This window comes from Phyllostomus discolor, chromosome 3 (assembly GCF_004126475.2).
Source record: "Phyllostomus discolor isolate MPI-MPIP mPhyDis1 chromosome 3, mPhyDis1.pri.v3, whole genome shotgun sequence".
Taxonomy (NCBI): Eukaryota; Metazoa; Chordata; class Mammalia; order Chiroptera; family Phyllostomidae; genus Phyllostomus; species Phyllostomus discolor.
Genome location: NC_040905.2, coordinates 200,081,122 through 200,100,791, shown reverse-complemented (window position 1 = coordinate 200,100,791; position 19,670 = coordinate 200,081,122). Strand labels below are relative to the sequence as shown.

Genomic DNA, 19,670 nt, shown 5'->3' with positions numbered 1-19,670 from the left:
GGAGCTTATGCTCTAGTGAGGGTGGGATAGAATAGTAAAAAAAAAATGGATGTACAATGAAAGGTCAAACAGTAATATGAGCTGAAGAAGAAGAAAAAAGCAAGTATAGGACTAGAAGTTGGGAGAATGCCATTTTATTTTATTTTTTAAAGATTTTACTTATTTATTTTTAGAGAGAGGAGAAGGGAGGGAGAAAGAGAGTGAGAGAAACATCGATTGGTTGGCTCTGGTACACACCCCAAACAGGGACTGAACCCACAACCCAGGCATGTGCCTTGACTAGGAATTGATCTGGCGACCTTTCACTTTTGTGTCATGATTCCCAACTCACTGAGCCACACAGGTGAGGTGGGTCAGGGTGAGGCGGGGCTGGGGGCGATGTCATTTTAGTTAGGGTGATCAGGGAGTGCCTCTCTGATAACTTGACTTCAGAGTCATTGAAATGGGGTCAGCAGAGCAAGAGTCCAAGGGGCCACATAGGTCTTGCAGACCATGGTGAGGAGTGGATGGATGTGAAATGCTGTGTGCACTGTGAAGTTCTAGCCCAATGTGAGCATCCTGAGCCAGTAGTCACTTCTTGCACTGGAAACAGCATATTTTATGCATGGAGGGTGAGCATTGGGCCAGTTTATATCCCATTAAGCCTCGACATTCCATCAGAGTGGGGATGCCGATTCCCCTTTACACAAAGAATGCTGAAGACAAGACGTCCAAAGACAGTGCTTTGCCTGTTCTGGCAGATTCCTGGCTTTGACTTTGGTTTCCCTTGCTCCCCGCCTTTTTTTCCCCAATTTTGATGACTATCCACATTTGTTTTCATCCACCAGGTGGCCAAGAGGGAGAGCTGGAAGTGGGGAGGCACACTGGGTACCAGGTTAAAACTCAGCTGCCGTTACCATAGGGCCCCCAGAGCAGAGACTTCATGAATAACTCATCCAGATGGCTCCATTTATCAGCAACTCAGTGTGGTTAAAGGAATGAATCAACTCTAGACCCTGGTAAACACACAGGACAAGAAGTCAGAGAGCTGCTTTTGCTTTCATTCTTGGCTGGTGCTTCCTGGGACGCGATTGGAGTCAAATCACTTCTTCCAGCTGGATACTGATGCCCTATACACAAGGTGGGGTCTGGTGAGCTGGGACGGTGTGTCGTGAGGATGTAAAGTATTGCATTTGTCTTCAGAGGATGGCAAGGCATCTCTGACCTCTGCCCTTTGCTTGTAAAACTCAAATCTCAGCTACACAATGAGCTGCATGACCTTAGGCAAGCTACTGCCCTTCCATGAGCCTTGGTGTCTTCATCTGTAAATGTGGGGAGATAGTTCCTAGAGTTCTTGTGAAGTTGGAGTATGATAAACTGCATGAAATACTGGATGCATTACATAAGGGATTGTGAATGATCAAATAGTAATAATAATTACAATAATAACAATTATTAATACTGTTATTAGTTGAGAAAGCAAGGCCAAAATGCAAGCAATAGTTGGAGTTATATCCCACTTTCAAGGGTTCCTGTAGCATCAGACATAATTAAGTACTTAATAAACACGAGTTATTATTATACTCCTGTTCTACTTTAAGTAAAATGGTTTGTCTTAGACCCTAGCAGTCAAGGTAGCTGCTTCTCTCCTCTGGCTTCCCCTCCCCTATGTCTCACCCTCCTCTCTGCCCTGACCTTGGCTGATTCCCCTCCCAGGAAGGCCACATGCACAGGTTTTACCGTGTGGAGTGCTGCCACATCCCATAGGTCACCCTTCCAATCATAGACGTCATCGATGTGTCTTCATTGGTAATTAAGCGTCTTGCTCTAATTAATCAGAATGTCTAATCTGCACAGAAATGCCATGCAGGCTAGCAGGACCTCTCTAAGCTTCAGGCTTCCAAGCTGTAAAAGGAAAGTCTGAACAGATGATGCCTCAGGCTCCCCTTGGCTTTGGTCCTTGCAGGTTCGGCTGTGGGCACTGCCCAACCTGTGGTCATGAAATCAATCTGTGTGACCTTGGACGGGGGAACTCTGATATGGGCTGTGACACCTTGGAGACTTGTGGGTCCCTGGAGCCTTTGCCTTATACATAGGTACCCATAAAGTGGGGGTGATAATCCTACCCTCCTACCTTCCAGGGTTATTGTGTGGATCGAATGAGAGAGAGTTCTTTGTAAACGTGAATGAGCTGTACAATTTACAGGGATTACTTATGTACACACACACACTCACACATGCACTGGTATGTGTTTATGTATGTATATATAAATGTATGTGTATAAATATATATGCATATGTATATATTTTATATATTATATATATGTAAAGCTGTAAACTCTCAGGACTATGTATGAATTAGAAACTTATAAACCATGTTTACTCATTCAGTGTAACCTAACACGTGTATTAAACAGTAGGAAAAACTGACCAGCCAAATTTTCCAGGTTTAAAAATCCTTTTATAGCTTTCATTGTGGATTGAAGAGAGACCTTGTTTCTCCTTCTCTGTTTAAAGGAAAATTTTAATATAAACAGGGAAGCCAGGGAGTCATTTTGCTAGAGAGCGAAAAAAAAAATCTGTATATGTGTGGGAGGGATGGATGAGGGGATTTGGATGAAAATGGTCACAAAAATCACCCTGGTCAAATGCTCAAGGGCATGAATTTTGGGTGGAGGCTCTTCTGGCCTCTGAGCATCTCTAGAAAGTTCCCTCTGCCTATGGGATTTGAGGATCTCCTCAAGCCAAGCTGTGGGGATATAGGGCCTTCAGCTGCCTTGGTTTTTGGTCCAAAGCTAAAGAGGGAAGAGAGCAGCATCTACACTTTGGGCTCAGGGTCTGTCCAGGGCACTAGGTAAGGCCATGCAGAATGGAATGAGGAGAAGTGGCACTGGTGAGCCCTGGGGAGAGCCAAGGTGTGTGCAGTGCTGGCCAAGCATCGTCCTCTGTTCTTCACCTTGTAGGGGCGGGTCTCGGTGCCAGGCCTCTCATGCTGTACATCTCTCTGCTTCTGTCTCTCCTCTTTGTATTTTAAAAAAGAGTTTATTTATTTATTTTTGGAGGGAGGGGAAGGGAAGAAGAAAGAGAGGGAGAGAAATATCAATGTCTAGTTGTCTCTCACGCACCGTCTACTGGGGACCTGGCCCACAACCCAGGCATGTGTCCTAGACTGGGAGTTGAACAGGTGACCCTTTGGTTTGCAGGTCCACGCTCAATCCACTGAGCTGCACCAGCCAGGGCTTCTCTTTCTATTTTTGTCTTGCTGTTGTCCATTCCCTTTTTGGATGATATCCTTCCTTCCTAACTTCATTTCCCTCCCTCCCTCCCTTCCTCCCTCCCTCCCTCCCTTCCTCCCTCCCTCCCTCCCTCCCTCCCTCCCTTCCTTCCTCCCTCCCTTCCTTCCTTCCTTCCTTCCTTCCTTCCTTCCTTCCTTCCTTCCTTCCTTCCTATCTTCCTGTTTCTCTTGATCTTGATTTCCTTCTCTCTGTTTCTCTCTGTTTTAATCTCTACCTGTTTCTCTCTCTCCCCCTCTCTCTCTCTGCCTCTCTCTCCCCCTTTGCCTCTTTCTCTTCCTGTTCCTTTCTATTGTCTATTCCTACTTCATTCAGTCTCTCTGTCTCTGAGTATTTCCTGGCTTTACTTCTCTCTCTCTCTCACTCTCATTTGGAAATCTACCTCTCTTTGCCACCTCCCAGATCCCACCTCCTTCTCAGTGATTCACCTCAGCCTGGTGCAATGGTGTTGCTTGCACAACCAGAAAACCTGACTCATCTTTGCCAGCCTTCTCTCCAGCCTGCTGTAGGGCCTGGGCACAGAGACAGAATGAGGAGGGGGTGCACATTTGTGTGTGTGCATGTGCCAGTGTTGTATGCAAGTGGGTGGGGGCAATGGAATGACCTCAGGATCTCATTCTGACCCTCTCTGGTACCTTGATGGGATTGTCGGAAGCCACCTTTGAAGGGCCCTGGTCAGATTTGGGTTTGAAGCTTGGTCCCACCCTATGGGGGAAGAAGAAAGACAAACGGAGGTCCCTTATCTGCTGAAGATGTCTCAGCTACCTGCTAACTGCAGGCTTTCAGGTTTATATTTAGAAAAGGGAGGGACGCTGTGGGCATTCAGCAGTTTTTAATATCTGGGCAGCCCTGGTTTGGGAGGAGCAAGAGGTGCTAAATTCACAGGATAACCCACTTTTCCTCAATTTCTCCTCTCTGTTGAATTTCTCCTCTCTCCTTACCCAATACAGAATGCTCCATGAATTGTTATTTTTCATAATAACAGTATAATAACGATAAAGCGGCCATTTATTGACTGTTTCACCACGGGCCGAGCACTGCTATAAGCGCTGCATACATCGTCTAAGTTAGTTCTCAATATGGTTCCACCGGTTACACTCAGATGGGCATTTTCACATCCACTGTACAGATGAAGAAAACGAGGCTCTAGGGAGATGAAGCAACTTGCTCAGAAGAGTCATTTGGCAAAGCCAGGATTTAAACCCAGAACTGAGCACAGTATTGCCTTTGACACTGGTATTTGACACTGGTGTCTCAATAAATGTAACTGTCTAAATCAGTAAATGTGCAGAGGGCGCAACAAAGGCGAGTGCCTCATCAGGCACTTCAGGGGGTGGCTGTCAGGCCGTCCTGGTCAGGGCTGGGCTCTGAGCCTGCGTGAGGGAACAGAGGCACGTGGTACAGCTGCTAGAGCCCTGAATGAGGAGGCAGGGCATGCAGGCTCTAGCCAAGGTACCTCTTCAGGTGGACATATACCTTTCCCGAGCTTCAGTTTCTACCGTAAAATGTGAATTTGTACCTCTACCTCATCCTGCCTACCTCACCAAGCACTTACAAAGCTTAACTATGATGAAAAGGTGAGGGCATGCATTGTAAACTGTGAAAGGTTTTCTAAAAGGAGAGGGCTTAGGAAGAGGAAGGCAATCCTCATTGTAAAGAGAGGATTTGGGCCGCCAGCGTGGGTGCTGCGGTGATTCGGCAGAGGTTTGAGCCAGGCAGGCATGCCGGGGTTGGGGAGAGAACAGTTCTGGAAGCTCCAGTCCCAGGGAGCCAGCTGTACGTTTCTCTGCATTTACCATCTTCGTGCCCCCAACGCTTTTCTCCTTTCCTGCGATACAGAAATTCCTCTGCACACATGTGGGTATGTTTCTGTGCCTTTACCCTGGTGAAAGGTTCATCCCCACACTCTGTGTGCGTCTTGATGTGTTGTTAGGTCTAAACACCCACAATACATGCCTCAGTTCCTGGCAAAGCACGGCCTCCTCTCCCTACCTCTAACTCCAGAAGCACCCATCTGACATTGTCCCCATCTTACAGGCTCTCTGTGGATTTCCCTTAATGAACACTCTTCACATATGCATCACGCTTTCCAGATTATAAAGTACTTTTATAGTTTTATGGACTTAGTTTAATTCACTCCTCCTGACCCCCTTGCAGAGTAATGCTGACATCCTCACGTTAGAGACAAGGAGATGGAGGCCCATCGAGCAATTAGGAAGTGCATGTTGGGAAAAAACCGCAGGCTCTGGAGTTGGATCGCCCTGGGTTCAAGGCCTAGCTTTGCTATGTAGTAGCTGTGTGGTTGGGCAACCTGCCTTGACGCTCTGAGCTTCTTCTTGTCTTCTTCTTCTTTTTTAAGATTTTATTTATTTATTTCTAGAGAGGGAAAGGAGGGAGAAAGAGAGAGAGAGAGAAACATCAATGTGTGGTTGCTGGGGGTCATAGCCTGCAACCTAGGCATGTACCCTGACTGGGAATCGAACCTGCAACACTTTGGTTCGCAGGCCTCGCTCTATCCGCTGAGCTACACCAGCCAGGGCTTCTTCTTGTCTTCTTAACAAACCGAGAATAATCAGCCCAGCTCTGCGAGATTATATGCTGTTTCATCGCATCTGTGGTCAGAGGGGCTGCTGGGGCCCACCATCAGCACTCACGGTGCCTGCCGTTTCGCACAGAGCGGGAGATGTTCAACGGGGCTCAGCCCAGAGGAAGTTGGAAGTATGCAAGGAACCGAGGCTCCGATGAGGAGCACATTTTGTACAGTTGGTTCTTTCCACTTCACAATAGTGGAGCACCTAGGATTGAGATTTTTCAAAAGAAAAGAAAGAGAAGAAAACCCTCCATGGATGAGGGCTGTGCCAGCAGTAAACACACACTGCGGTCCTCAGAGAGTGATGGTCAGGGGGCGGGCCTTGGCTCTTCTCCTCCTTCTCCTCCTCCTCCTTCTCCTTTTCTGCAGTCCGGTCCCCAGGTCGGCTCTCCTCACACATGCTAGCAATACCCTCTCCTTCTCTGGCCAAATGTATTAGCATCATTTATCCTCGGGAGTGTGGGGATGACGAGGGCTTTTAATGCCCCTGATTAATCCAACTATAAGAAAGGGCAGACTCCATTAGTCAAGTGCATGTGACCACTGAGGTTAATATTATTAAATTCTGTATTAATAATAAGTTGCAGGACTCTGGTGGGTCACTCATAAAAGCAGTCAGTCACTATGGCTCTGCCTTGCTCAGCTGCGAACGCCACAGGGAAGGAAGGGGCTGTGTGCTGTGTCTGCAGTGGGTAGTTTTTCCCCTGGTGCCTGCTGGGTGTTCAATAACTGTTTGTGAACTGCTCCTATAATGGGGCTAACAGGTCTATCCTAGGCTTCAGTGAGGAAGGCTCACCAATTGCTTTTTCTGTAAGTTCCTTAAAGGCACAGGTTGGGTTTTTGTAGCAGACCCCCGCCCCCCCCCGGGCCAGGCCGTACCCTCCTGGCCCATGGCCACTTCAGGCACAGGTGTGGTGGGCAGGTCTGTGTACAGCCAGACTCACCTCATGCTGCCAGTGACATCAAATGCATGCTCCTAGCTTCTGCCCATGGCCTTGTGCAGACCGAGGGGGCAGTCCTGTGGCCATGCACAAGCATAGCTGAAAAACACAGTGTGGGAAAATTTACCCTCCTGGGGAGGCTCTCACCCTGTGGTCATCAGGAATCAGGGGATGCATGCTTTAGCTCTCCGACTGTTGGCCAAACAATTCTGGGAGACATCTCATTCACATCTTAGAAGGTCCCTGTGGAACAGAGCCCCCTCACTCACATGAGTAAACTTAGTGACGTACCCCTATATTCACTTTTCCTCTCCCCTATCTCATCCTTCCCTTTTACCATCCCCGCTTCTTAGAATTGCCTCCCAAATAAACCATCCACACCTGAGCCCTTCTCTTAGGCTCTGCTTTCCAGGGATCAGGGACTACAACATTCTTCTTCATGTTGTTCACAGTCATCAGCTCCATTTACAGTATGCACTGAATACATACACTCCCTGGAAAAATATTCACGGAGAGCCTTCTGTGTTCAGGCACCATGGTGAGGGAACAAAGCCCCTTTCTCGTGGGGCTTACAGTGGGACATACAGATGGCATTTTAATGCCTCAGTATATGAGAGAACAAGGTGAGTTTAATGAAAAGAAATGAAGTAGGGAAAAGGGACAGAGCATGATTACATGACATTAAGGAAGTGACATTTAAGCAGTGATCTAGGTGGGGAGAGGGGCTGAGCTATGCGGAGACCTAGGGAGGAGCTCCCCAGGCATGGAGACCCGGGGCAGGAACGTGCTTGGCCTGCTGGAGGTGAGGGAAGGGTGCCAGCGTGGTCGCTGTGAGCGAGCAGGGAAGGGAGCACGAGCGATGAGGTCAGAAGTTGGGGCCACAGGAAGCCTGGCATTGGAAATACTCAGTGATTTCTGTTCAATAATGGACTCTTTGTGTCCCTTGCCCTGGGTAGTGTTTTATGATGGAAAAGGCTCGGGTTCTGGAGTCTGACAGCTCTGAATTTGAAGTCAGCCTTGTTATTTAGATGGAGTGTGACCTTGGGCAACTTGCTTAAGACCTGCGAACATGTTTTTTCTTTTTTTTTCAAGTATAAAGTGGTAATCATAAAATTGACCTCAGAGAATTTATATCTGGTAGGATTCCTGTTTGCAAGGAATAGAAAACAAATGGAAACTAGCTTTGGCAGAAAAGGGAAAATATTGACACATATATTTGAAATACCCATGGGTATATTTGGCTTCAGGCGCACAGATCCAAGCCATCAAGTGATGTCATCAGGACCTGGTCTCTCACCCAAGCGTTAGTCTAATTGATAAGGCCTTGGTCACTTGTTTGTTTCTTTGTCCTCTGAGGTGGAATAGCAGGTCATTGATTACATGTCCATCTCTAGAAGGCGGAGGAGGCCTTAGTGACACATAAGTCCTATTGACTGAAATTGGGGGAGAGATGACTCCTCAGTGGAAAACTAGGGTGCTATTATATTAGTAAAAGGAGACATGGGTTTTAGGGAGGTCAAACCAACAGCTGTCTACTTAAGGACTGGTGCAACAATGAGCCAAAAGTCCCTTAGCACGATGCCTGGCACATAGGAGCTCTCAGCAGACATTTGCTAGACCACCATGTCCTTTTCTGGAGGACTTCTTTCTCTGATAGTCCCTTCTCTCCTGTGCCATGTGAGTCCTGTCCACTTTTGAAAGAGGTCACACCAGAGGCAGGCTGCCTCTCCCAAAAGCATACAGATGTCAGGTGCTGGTGTTGGGGAGAGGGAGGTGGGGGACATGAGACTTCAACCAGGGAAGTTCATTTTCCAGAATTCTACAAATACCTGCATGGCCAGCTGTATGCCGGGTACTGGTGCCATAGAGGTGCCCCAAACACAAGTCCTGCGCAAAGCATTTCACTGTCTGCAGGCCGGTGTGCATTAGTGAAATCACAGGCTTTATCTCTCAGATGTCCTGGTGCTAGCCTGGACTCTCATTTCTAGGAGGCTTTTGTTAGGCAAGTTGTTTGACCTACCTTGAACCTATTTCCTCATGTGTAAAAGCTCAATTAACTTAATTCATTAGGTTGTATTGAATGTTATTAATCAACAGGGTCGTTTTGAATGTTTAACCAAGACGATGTAAGTAAAAATGCCTGACACTTTTGATGCCATCTCATAAGAACTAAATACACATTCCTTTCTTTCTCCTTCTTCCCTCCCTTTTTTTCTTTTCCCCCCCTTTTAAAACTTACTTTCTTTTGGGGGGAAAAAAGGAAGTTCTAGGGAGTTAGGTATCATTCAATGTATCTCAAAGCAGCAGAGTTTGACCACTAAAATGTTATGAGACAAATTGAGGGGATGTGATGGGAAAGAGGTGGCAGCGTGTGGGGGCACTGACGTGGTAAACCATCCATGTAGCATGGATGCCGCATGTACTATTTATTCCTAGGTCAGTTCTCCAATGACCTCCTACTTTCCAGATGAAGAAGCAGTCCCTGAGAGTTTGATTATCCACCCCTAGATAATATAGTTCGTAGGTGGTGGAGCCTACCTTCACACCAGGTCCCTTCTGGCCTTCAAACCCACATCCTTTGCCCTACCTCGCATGGCCATGAGGCCATCAGGATAAGGCAAGTACCACCGCACACTGTTTTTTTCAAATTAATACAGTATCATGTTTTGGAAGAAAAGAATCCACTGCAGCTGATAGAGCCTCAAGTGTAAGGCCCCCCCAAGAAGCATTCTGTCACTGACAAGGTCTTATAGTGCATTTCTACATTTGTCCAAGTAAAAAAAAGCTGGGGAAAATACAGCACCCTGCTTCTCCCTGTGCACCCAGCAAGGAGCAGCTGCAGGCTAGGGAGAGGCCAGCCCAGGGTGGCCTCTAAATCCCCTCGGCGTTTCCTGAAAAGAGTGTGGAGTCCTGAGTGGGGACCTTGCTCCCCACCTGGGCTAAATAACTCGCTGCTCCCTCCCTTTCCATTTTGGAATTTCTTTGCTGCTTTTCTCCCAACCTGGTTTCAATTTGCTCTTGTGGCCAGCTTTGACTGTGACCTCAATCAGAGGGAGAGGGTGAGGGGAGAAAGAGAGCGAGAGGGAAAACCGAGGAGGAAGAGGGTTGAGGGAGTGATGAAAGGAGTGGGACAGAGCATGGAGGCAGGGGGCGGGGCCTGTGGAAAAATTGTGCCGTGCTTTCTTGGGTTGGTTCTGAAGCCTCAGCAGAATCGTGATTGACCCTTTCTGTGGATCATAATGAGAGCAAGGCTTGAGTCTGAGTGGATAAAGAAATGTGTGGGGGTCTGGCCCAAGCCCACTCGGGTTACAGCCCCAGAAGAGCCATAATGGGGAACAGGCACATTCCTGTACAGCGACTCCCAACTCCCTATCTGTTTTCAAGGAAAGAAAAACAGAAAAAGAATGTTAGAGTCTTGGACAGGCATGGGTGAGGCGGCGGCGGCAGCCTGGGTCTTGGAGGGTTCTGCCATAACAATGCACCATGGAGGAGGGGACAGAGGTAGCCAGGCCTAGCGTCCTAGTGGAGGGCACGTGGAGCTCAGAGGCAAAAGAGCTGGTTATTATGGACTCTGCCCCAAGTGGCTGCAAAGCCCACTGGGGGTACGACATTCCTGAACATCTGTATTTCTATCAGGGAATGTGGCAGAGCTTTAGGATTCAAACATTTCAAGCAGTAAAACTTTTAAGCCAAGCTCTTTATTTTTTAAGTGATTTTTTCCCCAACCTAAATAAAACACGGGCCATCAGTATATAAAACAGATTAAAGTGGAGTTAATCCAGTTGAAGGTCAGTGTGGGTATAGAGGAGACAGACTTAGCCCTGCCCCCAACATTTGCCTTTCCTTCTTACCCCCAGAGTTCGAGAGATTCTAATTTCCAAACCACTGTTAGGCTGGATTACAGACTGCAAACCAGCTGAACACCTTCTGTCGTTTGTCACTCCTGGACTTTTTATTGTTCCCACAGGTTCCAAGTTTAAGAAGACAGCAGGGTGCAACTGTGTGCCTAGCACACTGCCCGGCACACAGTAAATGCCCAGGACATAGAGTTCACGCTCATGCTGAATAAAGTTGGTCAGGAACTGAGGAGTGAGAGCTCCTGGGGCGGCTCTGGAAGCTCTTCAGTTCTTGGCAATGTTACCACAAATGTTGGCTGCTGCGAATTATTCAATAGGATATAGGAGTTAAGAGATCAAGGCTTGTTCCAAATCTACCTCCCATTTTGTGTACAGCCATGGGCATGCCACTTTCCTTCTCTGGGCTTTAATTTTGTCACCTGGAGAAGGAGCAGGTTGGATACAAAATGTCTAGGGGTCCTTATCTCTCTCTTGGGTTATGACAACAACAGTAACAAAAACAATAATGACAGTTGAGAGAGTTTCTGTGCTCCTGCAATATGCCAGACATTGTGCTGATTGGTTTCCTAACAATATACTATAATTATACCCATTTTACATATGAGAAAATAGAAACAAGAGAAGGCAAGGCAAGCTGTAAGTCGGGGTGGACCGGAAGTTAATCTTAGGCAGTGTGAATTCAGAGCCCAGCCTATTAACCACTGCACTGTATTACTGTTTATTCAGTGGTACTGCTGCCAGATGTGGAGTATGTTATACTGTGGAGCCATAATACGTGTGTTGAATTGTGCTGAACTGCATTTGTGCATAGAGAAGTCCCAGGCCTTTCTTACTCCCGCCTCCTCTAAGTGAGGAAGGACAGTGAGGGGTTGCCTCAGTCACCTGCCTCCATCTAGGTTGCATTTAAGCCTTCTGGAACAGAGCGCCAAGAAAAGCAATATTACAATTTACTTTATGGGTCAGTTCTTGTATTTAACAACCCTTCCTGTTGTCAGATTACAAGCTGTAGAAGGTCAGGGACCATTTCTTTTATTGTTTCATTCCTCAAGCCCATAGAGCTAAGAGAGTGGCGTGAATTCAATGGCAAATTGAACAGAACAGAGAGAGCTTGCTTTCTAACACGGCCCCTATTTAAACTTTCTCTAGGAGGCAGCATAGTATCAAAGCAAAGGCATGGCTTTGTTGTTAGGATGATAAGGGTTCAAATCTCAGCTCTGTCCCTTCCTAAATTTGTAAGCATAACCTCAGCTTTACAGTGGAGATACTAAAATTTAACTCATTAGGCTCAAGTACTGTGAGGATTAAATGGAAAAAAGAAAGGTTGCTATTAAATACTAGTTTTCTTCTTTTTAATTCTTTTCATTCAAAACTCTTTACATACAGATAATTCCAAGTGGAACCAAGACCTAAATTTGTCCTTGGCATGACTAGTTATATACTCCGTATTAACCAGCTTCTTAACCGGAACTAAACCTGCAAACCTTAGCACTGTGTGCCAATATTTTGGGGTCATGTGCCCATGGTCGAAATTACTCTGAAATGCATGGAAATACCTGGAAAGCTATGCCCATGTGAAAATGAACATCAGCCATCTTTTGGCCTGAAGACAATTAATGTAGGCCACGGTTTACTAAGTTCCCTCCTGAGGGGCCAGCTTTTTCAGTGGCTCTCTGGAAACAAATTGAAAAGTAGACAGACATGGATCCAAGCTCAAAGAAAACCAAAGTAAGCAGCCAGGCTTGGGACCCTAAGAAACCAAGAGTAAAAAGCTCTCACTCCATTCAGTGAATGATTCCATGTCCCCCATCCCCCACCCCCATTTTTTTCACCTCCTGCATTGCTTTGGTACCTGTGGAAAGAGACACATTGTTGGTTTATGATTTTACTACAAAAGAGGCTGACCTAAGAGGCCTAGAGAAGAAATAGGGTTGCCAGAATCTGTGATGAAAAAAAAGGGTTTCATTTACCTCTTTATTTTCTAGCAAGACCTCTGGTTTTGGACAAAGATTTTCTTCCTAGACTCAGCTTTTCTTTCTAGACTCCAAAGTCATAAAAGAGTTATTGGTCCCTTGTTACAGAAAGGAAAACTGAGACTTTAAGAGGTTAAGGGATTTGCAATAAATAGTGGAAATAGAATTCAGTCCCAAGTCTGCCTGGCAACAGCAGCTGAACTTGCATGTCAGTGACAGCCTGATCCAGACACTCGCTGGCATCTACATATCAAGGCCATGAACTGTACGTTGTCTTTTTAAGAAGTGGAAAACAAAAAAAAACACTACCCATCAGATCTGTTGTATTGGACCACAGGGACCAATATGTTACAGAACTGCTGTTCACCTGAATCCCAGGCCCAGCCAGACACTTCAGTCAGACAGGTGTGACATGATTCATTCACCTGTGAGTGGAGAGTGAGGTTGTCTTTGAAAGACGCACAGGAAGCGATCTGCATATTCTGCCCACCCTGTTCCCTGGGAGAGAAGTGCCATGTGGCTTCTCTGGGTCTCAGTCTTCTCAGACACTGTCCCATTATGGTTCCATTAAATTGGATTGCCCTTACGCCCAGGTAGAGAAGACAGAGTTGCATAGACGTCCTTCTCTTGCTTATTACTGCAAATAAAAGCAAGTGGAGCCCTGGCTGGCATAGCTCAGTGGATTGAGCACGGGCTGCGAACCAAAGTATCACAGGTTCGATTCCCAGCCAGGGTACATGCCTGGGTTGCAGGCCATGGCCCCCAGCAACCGCACATTGATGTTTCTCTCTCTCTCTCTCTCTCTCTCTCTCTCTCTCTCTCTCTCTCTCTCTCTCTCTCTCTCTCCCTCCCCTCTCTCAAAATAAATACATAAAATCTTTAAAAATATAAAAAAGCAAGTGGAGAGTGGGAGGCCCTCCATGTCAAGCGGGAGACAGAGCAAGGACCCAGCTGTGTGGAGGCCTCCTGTCGTTTTGTACTGTGTGGTAGAAAATACCACGCATGCCTGCCTGGCTCCGAAATCATCCAATTTTAGAATTTGGAAGGGAACTCAGAGGCCATTTAGTCTGACTCATTTACTCTATCTATTTTTAAGTAAATTGTATTGATTTTTCCCCTTGTTACAAAAGCAATACATGCTCATTGTAGATAATTTTTAAAAAATAGAGATAAGCAAAAATATAAGAGGAAAAGTACCCATTATCTCACTTTCCAGACAAAGCTACTATTATGCATTTGCTGTATTTTTCCTTCTCTCTTTAAATGGATACACATGTAAAATTTTCACCCCAAATTAGATTATTCTGTATTAGTGTAACCTGTTTGTAAACTTAATATATCATGAATATCCTTTCATATAACTCATATTATTCCACAATATTACTTTTAGGGGCTGTAAAATGTTCCATTACATCACTGAACTATAATTGATATTACTGTTTCTATATTGTTGAACATTTAATTTCTAAATTCTTCCTAGTGTGCGTTTCCTCATAACTTAATCTTCATGCACATCTACATTTTTATTTTATTTTTCAAAAATCCTAATGGTTACTCTAGCACCTCCACTTTACAGAGGAAAAAACTACGGGTCAGAGATAGGAATTTAGTTGCCTGAAGCTATCCAGCAAATTCTTAACAGAGCTTCGATGAGATCTCAGGGTTCCAAATATTCAGTCATTCTTTCTAGTCTTTATCAAATATTCTGCATTACTTCTATTTCTAGTAAACTTCAGCTGCTTTCTAAAATCTGATGACTAGGTGACTTAAAAATCACCATGTCCAGGACACTTGTTCTTCTCCAGTCCCTTTCTGTCCCATGCCCCTTCATTGCTAATCAGTCATGGAGTTCTTGCCTCCTTAGCAGGACCAGGTCTCTGCCCACCACAACACAACACTTCATAAATTTAGGGCCAGTGCCTTAGAGTGACCATGTGACATGAAACCTATCTTACATTCCTAGTCCAACTCCTTCATTGTACAGGAAATGCAATTCTAAAAAGGAGGGGACTTACAGAAAGCAATTCCCCACTCTAGCCTTTTCATGCATTTCGATTACCCAATAATTTACCTCAGTTGAGCCTTGATAAAATAGTATAAAGGTAGGTGTCAATATCCCCACTTTACAGTTGAGAAAGTTCAGGCATAAATTTGAACAGAGAGTCACAGGGCTATGTACTAATCTGTGTCATTTTCATATCTTGTGCTTATTCTGTGCACTAATTTTCCTAATAATGGCATGCAGACATCTGATGGGACTGGACAGTGGCAAGAATGCCCACTCACCAAGGCCTGAACTGGGGAGCTTATCTTTCTCTGTCTCCCTCCAGGAGAGTTCCTGAGTTTTGCCGATGACTTACTCTCTGGCCTGGGCACATCTTGTGTGGCAGCTGGTCGAAGCCATGGAGAGGTCCCTGAAGTCAGTATCTACTCCGTCATCTTCAAGTGTCTGGAGCCCGACGGCCTCTACAAGTAAGACATGCTGAGTGTATGTATGTGGAGTGTGAAGCAGACAGGATAGTTTTCAGTCTGGGAGGCAAGGCATAAATGGTTTGTCCAGGTCAACCAAATGTCCTACATGCCAGCCTGTGTGTGCACCCTGAGATGCTAAGCTATAAAAGTGTCCATTGAAGAAGTGTGGCCATAACGAGTCACAGAATCATACATGGTGAGTGCTGAAGGGCTCATGGAGGCCAGAAACTGAAAACCATTCCTCCTACTGATGAAGAATCTGTTTCCCAAGGAGGGAAAATGGCAAGTTAGCAAGGAAGTTGGCGACCAGTGTGCCTGCCTTGTGTTTTCTTTGTTTTTCAGTTCTGTGGTAGCTCATCTGAAAAATATATTAGCATATCTGAAGTATATATACATGATATATATACACACATACACACATATATACATTCATATACATGCATATATCCATATACACACAGACACACACACACACACACACACACACACACACACACATACAGATACACTTTTAGCAACAGGTCCAGCCAGACCCTCAGAAATGGCAGCATTATCACTCCTTTGTAGAGAACATTAGAGTCTTTGCGCCAAACTTCCGGAGATGAAAAAGGATGTCACTCTGAAACGCATCTGCTCATCTCAGAGGGAAAAGGCACTTATTGTTTTGTTTCCCATCTCAATGAGTGTTGCCACATGTGGCTGCAGCCATCACAAGCTGCGATGCAAAGTTCTAGAAACCAGTTCTAGAAACCAGTTTTCTTCACGCACCCTGATTATGAAACTATAGACACCTCTCTTGCCAACCTAGAAAGCTGCATTGTTAACAAGGTGAGCATTATCACAATTTTTACAATCATTCAACTCATTTTTTTTCTTTTATTCTATTCACTCACTTAATGATTCATTCATGTATCCACCTGCCCAATCATTCATCCCACCATCTACCCCTTTCTTCCTTCCTCCTTTTATCATCCATCCATCCATCCATCTACTCATACCTTTTATACTCCATCCTTTCACTTATTTGTTCATCAATTCTTCCATTCATTTACATTTTTATTGACTCACCCACTACTCCTTTACTTATGCAGCAGACATATTTTGAGGATTTCCAGGGTCTTGGTACTGTGCCAGAAAACGTCAGTGTGAATGCGATTAAGACAAAGGTTCTAGGCTCAGATAACTTGTAACCTAATTATGGTAAGAAACACCACAGAGTGTGTATTCAAATCTGGCTTTGACATTTTTAGATAAATGACCTTTAGCTAAGTTGCTGTAGCCCTATGAACTTCAGTTAAAAAGAAATAATAAACCTGAGGTTGCAGAGTTGCATGAAAATAAACAAGAAACATCCTAGCACAGTATCTTAGGATGTGACCAATAAATAAGTATGAGTCCCTCCAGCACCTGTGAATCCCCCTTACCACCAAAACATTCTCTCTTCACTCCTTCTGGAAGACCATGACTTTTCTAAAGACCACGGTGCTCCTGTGAACACTTGACAGATTCAGACTGATTGGTAACACCCAGCACATCATGCACCAAACTCAGGAATATCGCTGTGAGCTAAAAACTGGGCCTCTAACTTTGATTCTGCCCCTGACTGTCTCAGGGATGTGGGGGCCCAAGTTTTATTTTATGGAGAATGACAAAAATTAATTAGAGACAGACACGGAATCTCCAAGGTGCAATAGGCTATCAGACCTATTTCAGTGAGATATCTGGGTAGGCTTCACAGAGGGGGTGGCATTTGCTTCAGGGCTGAGTCAGGATCCAGATCTTGAGAGTGTGTGTGACTCTATAGCTTCTTATGGAGCAAATGCTGACACCATCCGCTGGGGCTTTTGGATCACTGCATCTATGAAAAACAAGTATGGGGCTAGATGAAGAGCTATAAACTCCTCTCCAACGAATAACAACTATAATTGTATATAGAAAGTAGCAGTTTTAAAAGATTTCCTGATGGTGGGCCTTGGGTTCCCCTGTTCCTAAGGGTGTAGACTGAAGGGAGATAGACCTGGGTTCAAATCTCTGCCCTGCATTCTATCAGCTGTGTGATGCTGAGTAAGCCTCTCAACCTTCTGGGCCTCCATTTGCTCCTCTGGGAGCAGGTAGGTAACACCCTACCTGCTCATGGCCAGCTCACTGGGACCCCAAGGGCTTTTGATGAGATAATGCACAAAAGCTTTCTGCCTGGTGATGAGTTCCCAGTAGGAGCATATGTGTTAGCTATTAATACTATTGCTCCTGTTGCCCTTGTTGTGGTAATAATTCATTTCAGCTTCCTCCCCCTTCATTCTCCAATTGCTGGGAGAGACAGTATTTCGCAGAGAGGGACAGAGCCCTGGCATGTGGTGCCTGGAACTGAGACACAAGTGGAAGCCCCGTTTCTGGGTGACATTGTGGGGACTTGGCTTTAGGTAGGCTGGAATCCTACAGGCACATCGTGTAGAAAGCAGCAAAATGTTTTATGGCACCCCAAAGGCAATTAACACTGAGAACTGACAAATCACCTGCCATCCCTTAAAAATGAGGAACATTCTTTCCTCCCCTCATCTTTTTCTCACTGACGGGCACCCCCTACCCTCCTCCCACCTCTTGAAGTAGGATCATCCTTTCTTTTTCTGTCCTGGCAATGTGGTTGTGATGAGCATGTCATGCCTAACTCTGAATACTTCCTTCTTTCTTTGAAATTGATTGGATTAATGGCCCTGGGACCTGGGCCACTCTGACAAGGAGCCAAGGTATTGTTTGGACCCATCTCTTATCCCACTGGCGGCTGTCCTCCCCTGAAGTCTGACCGACTTGGTCTCGAGTTTAAAATAGTTTTAGTGTCTCTTCTTAGGGGTTCTCGTGTTCCGCTTGCTTGTTCCTTACCAAAATTAGTTTTATTCCTCTTGAGCCAAAAGGGTGAGGGTTAGGAAAGAGCACAGGCTAGAAGCCTAGGGCAAGCTGAGCTGGGGGCAAATCCTGATTCTCCCCCCTTCTCCTAACCTGCCCTAGAGAAAGTAATTTTCCACTGTTCTATGCAGCAGTTGCTGCTTCTGCTGAAAGAGGACTGCCTGGTGATTGTTCTTATCTCATAAGGTTATAGGGAAGAGTATTACGTGAAAAACTCCACCAAGGGTTTACCAGGTTGCCTGGCCTACAGGAGGCCTGTGGGAAGTTAGTGACTTTCTTCCTCTTTCTGCTCATTCTCCTTGACTTAATTGCTGGTTATCTGTCTTCCAAGGACAGTCCTAAAGGAGCATTATCCTATGAGACAGGTTGAGGTCCTACTATCCCTGGAAAGAATGATCATCTAGGATCTTTTGGGAAGAACTAGGATGAAAAGACAGCATGGGTCCAGACCCCTGAGATTTCATTAAGGACAGGTGGGCACCAAAACCCCTCATCCACGCTGCCAGGGAATGTGATGGAAGGATTGGGGGGTCACAGTTGTGGTGGACCCGTCTCTCAAGCAGGAAGTCTGGGTTCATATCCCAGTCCCACCACTCCTGCCTCTGAGGCCTTGGACTAAATGTTCTTCTCCTTGTTTTGCAACTTCAGCATCTCCAAAATGCAGGTGCATGAGATAGACCCCCAACTTGAGAGTTCTTAGAATGCATAGTTTTACCATCAGATTTGTTCTCATGTGCTCTCTTCTCCTCCTCTCAGGCTCCCACCTTTCCAACTTTTCTACTGTTCTCACTTTGGTTTTGCCCTCCTGTGACTTGCTGCACCCCTGCCTGTCTCTTCTGCCTTTCATTCCCGCTCCGTGTGTTTTCTGCACAGCATACCATCTCTGTCTGCCTGCCGTTCTCCCAGTCACTCCTTCTTTGCCTTTCTATGTGTTAGTCCCTTCGTTTCTGTTTCTGTGTGTCTCAGTTTCTCTGCTGTTTCTTCTTTGAGTTTTGTTCTCTTGCACACGCTCTCTCTCTCTCTCTGAATCTGGCCCCTCTCCATCCCTACTGCCTCTCTCCACCCCACCTAGAAAGGCAAATTGCTTTTACAGCCCGTCCATCCATGCAATTTTACATAGCGCCACAGGACTGAGACCAATTGGAAGAGTGAAAGTCAAGGCTGATTTTCTGTCCTAAGCTCACCCTGGTGCAACAAAGCAGAAACATCAGCACTTCAGCCCTGTTTAAATTGAATTTTCTTGTCTGTTTCATTTGTTTTGCTTTTGAATGAAAACAAACAAAGAGCAACAGAGGGAGAGGGTCCACAGCAGGTCTGACAGTGTGGCAGCTCCTGCACCCTTGGGCTGTTGGAATCTGACTGTGACCCTGAGAAGGAATCTCTCCTCAGCAGAGATGAGCCGGGCCAGGCTGGGCATTTGTGGTTCCTGCCCTCGCCTGGCCAGAGGCCTAGACACCCTTGTTGTTGCCGCTCCCCAATTTCCTATTACCCGAGGTAATTAGCCTCTGTCTTGTCTTGGCTGCCTTGCCTTTCTCTAATCATGGATGACTGCCAAAGGGTCCTGAGCAAACACACAGTGGCAGCCAGGCCTGATTCCTGGGGTGGGGGGCTCATTCCCACACATTCAGAGGCTTGCCCCAGGCCCGCCCTCACCTCCCTGGCCTCAG

At 45.9% G+C, this 19,670-nt stretch overlaps 1 protein-coding gene across 3 annotated transcripts in view; it reads left to right on the top strand.

The window, feature by feature from the left end:
* ASTN2 (astrotactin 2) overlaps positions 1-19,670 on the top strand; it is an 821,613-nt gene that overhangs the window by 760,972 nt on the left and 40,971 nt on the right. For all 3 annotated transcript variants that reach the window (XM_028509080.2, XM_028509072.2, XM_028509089.2), the window contains one exon: positions 14,961-15,102. In XM_028509080.2, coding sequence (XP_028364881.1) covers positions 14,961-15,102 — 142 coding nt within the window. The remainder of the gene's footprint in view (positions 1-14,960; positions 15,103-19,670) is intronic.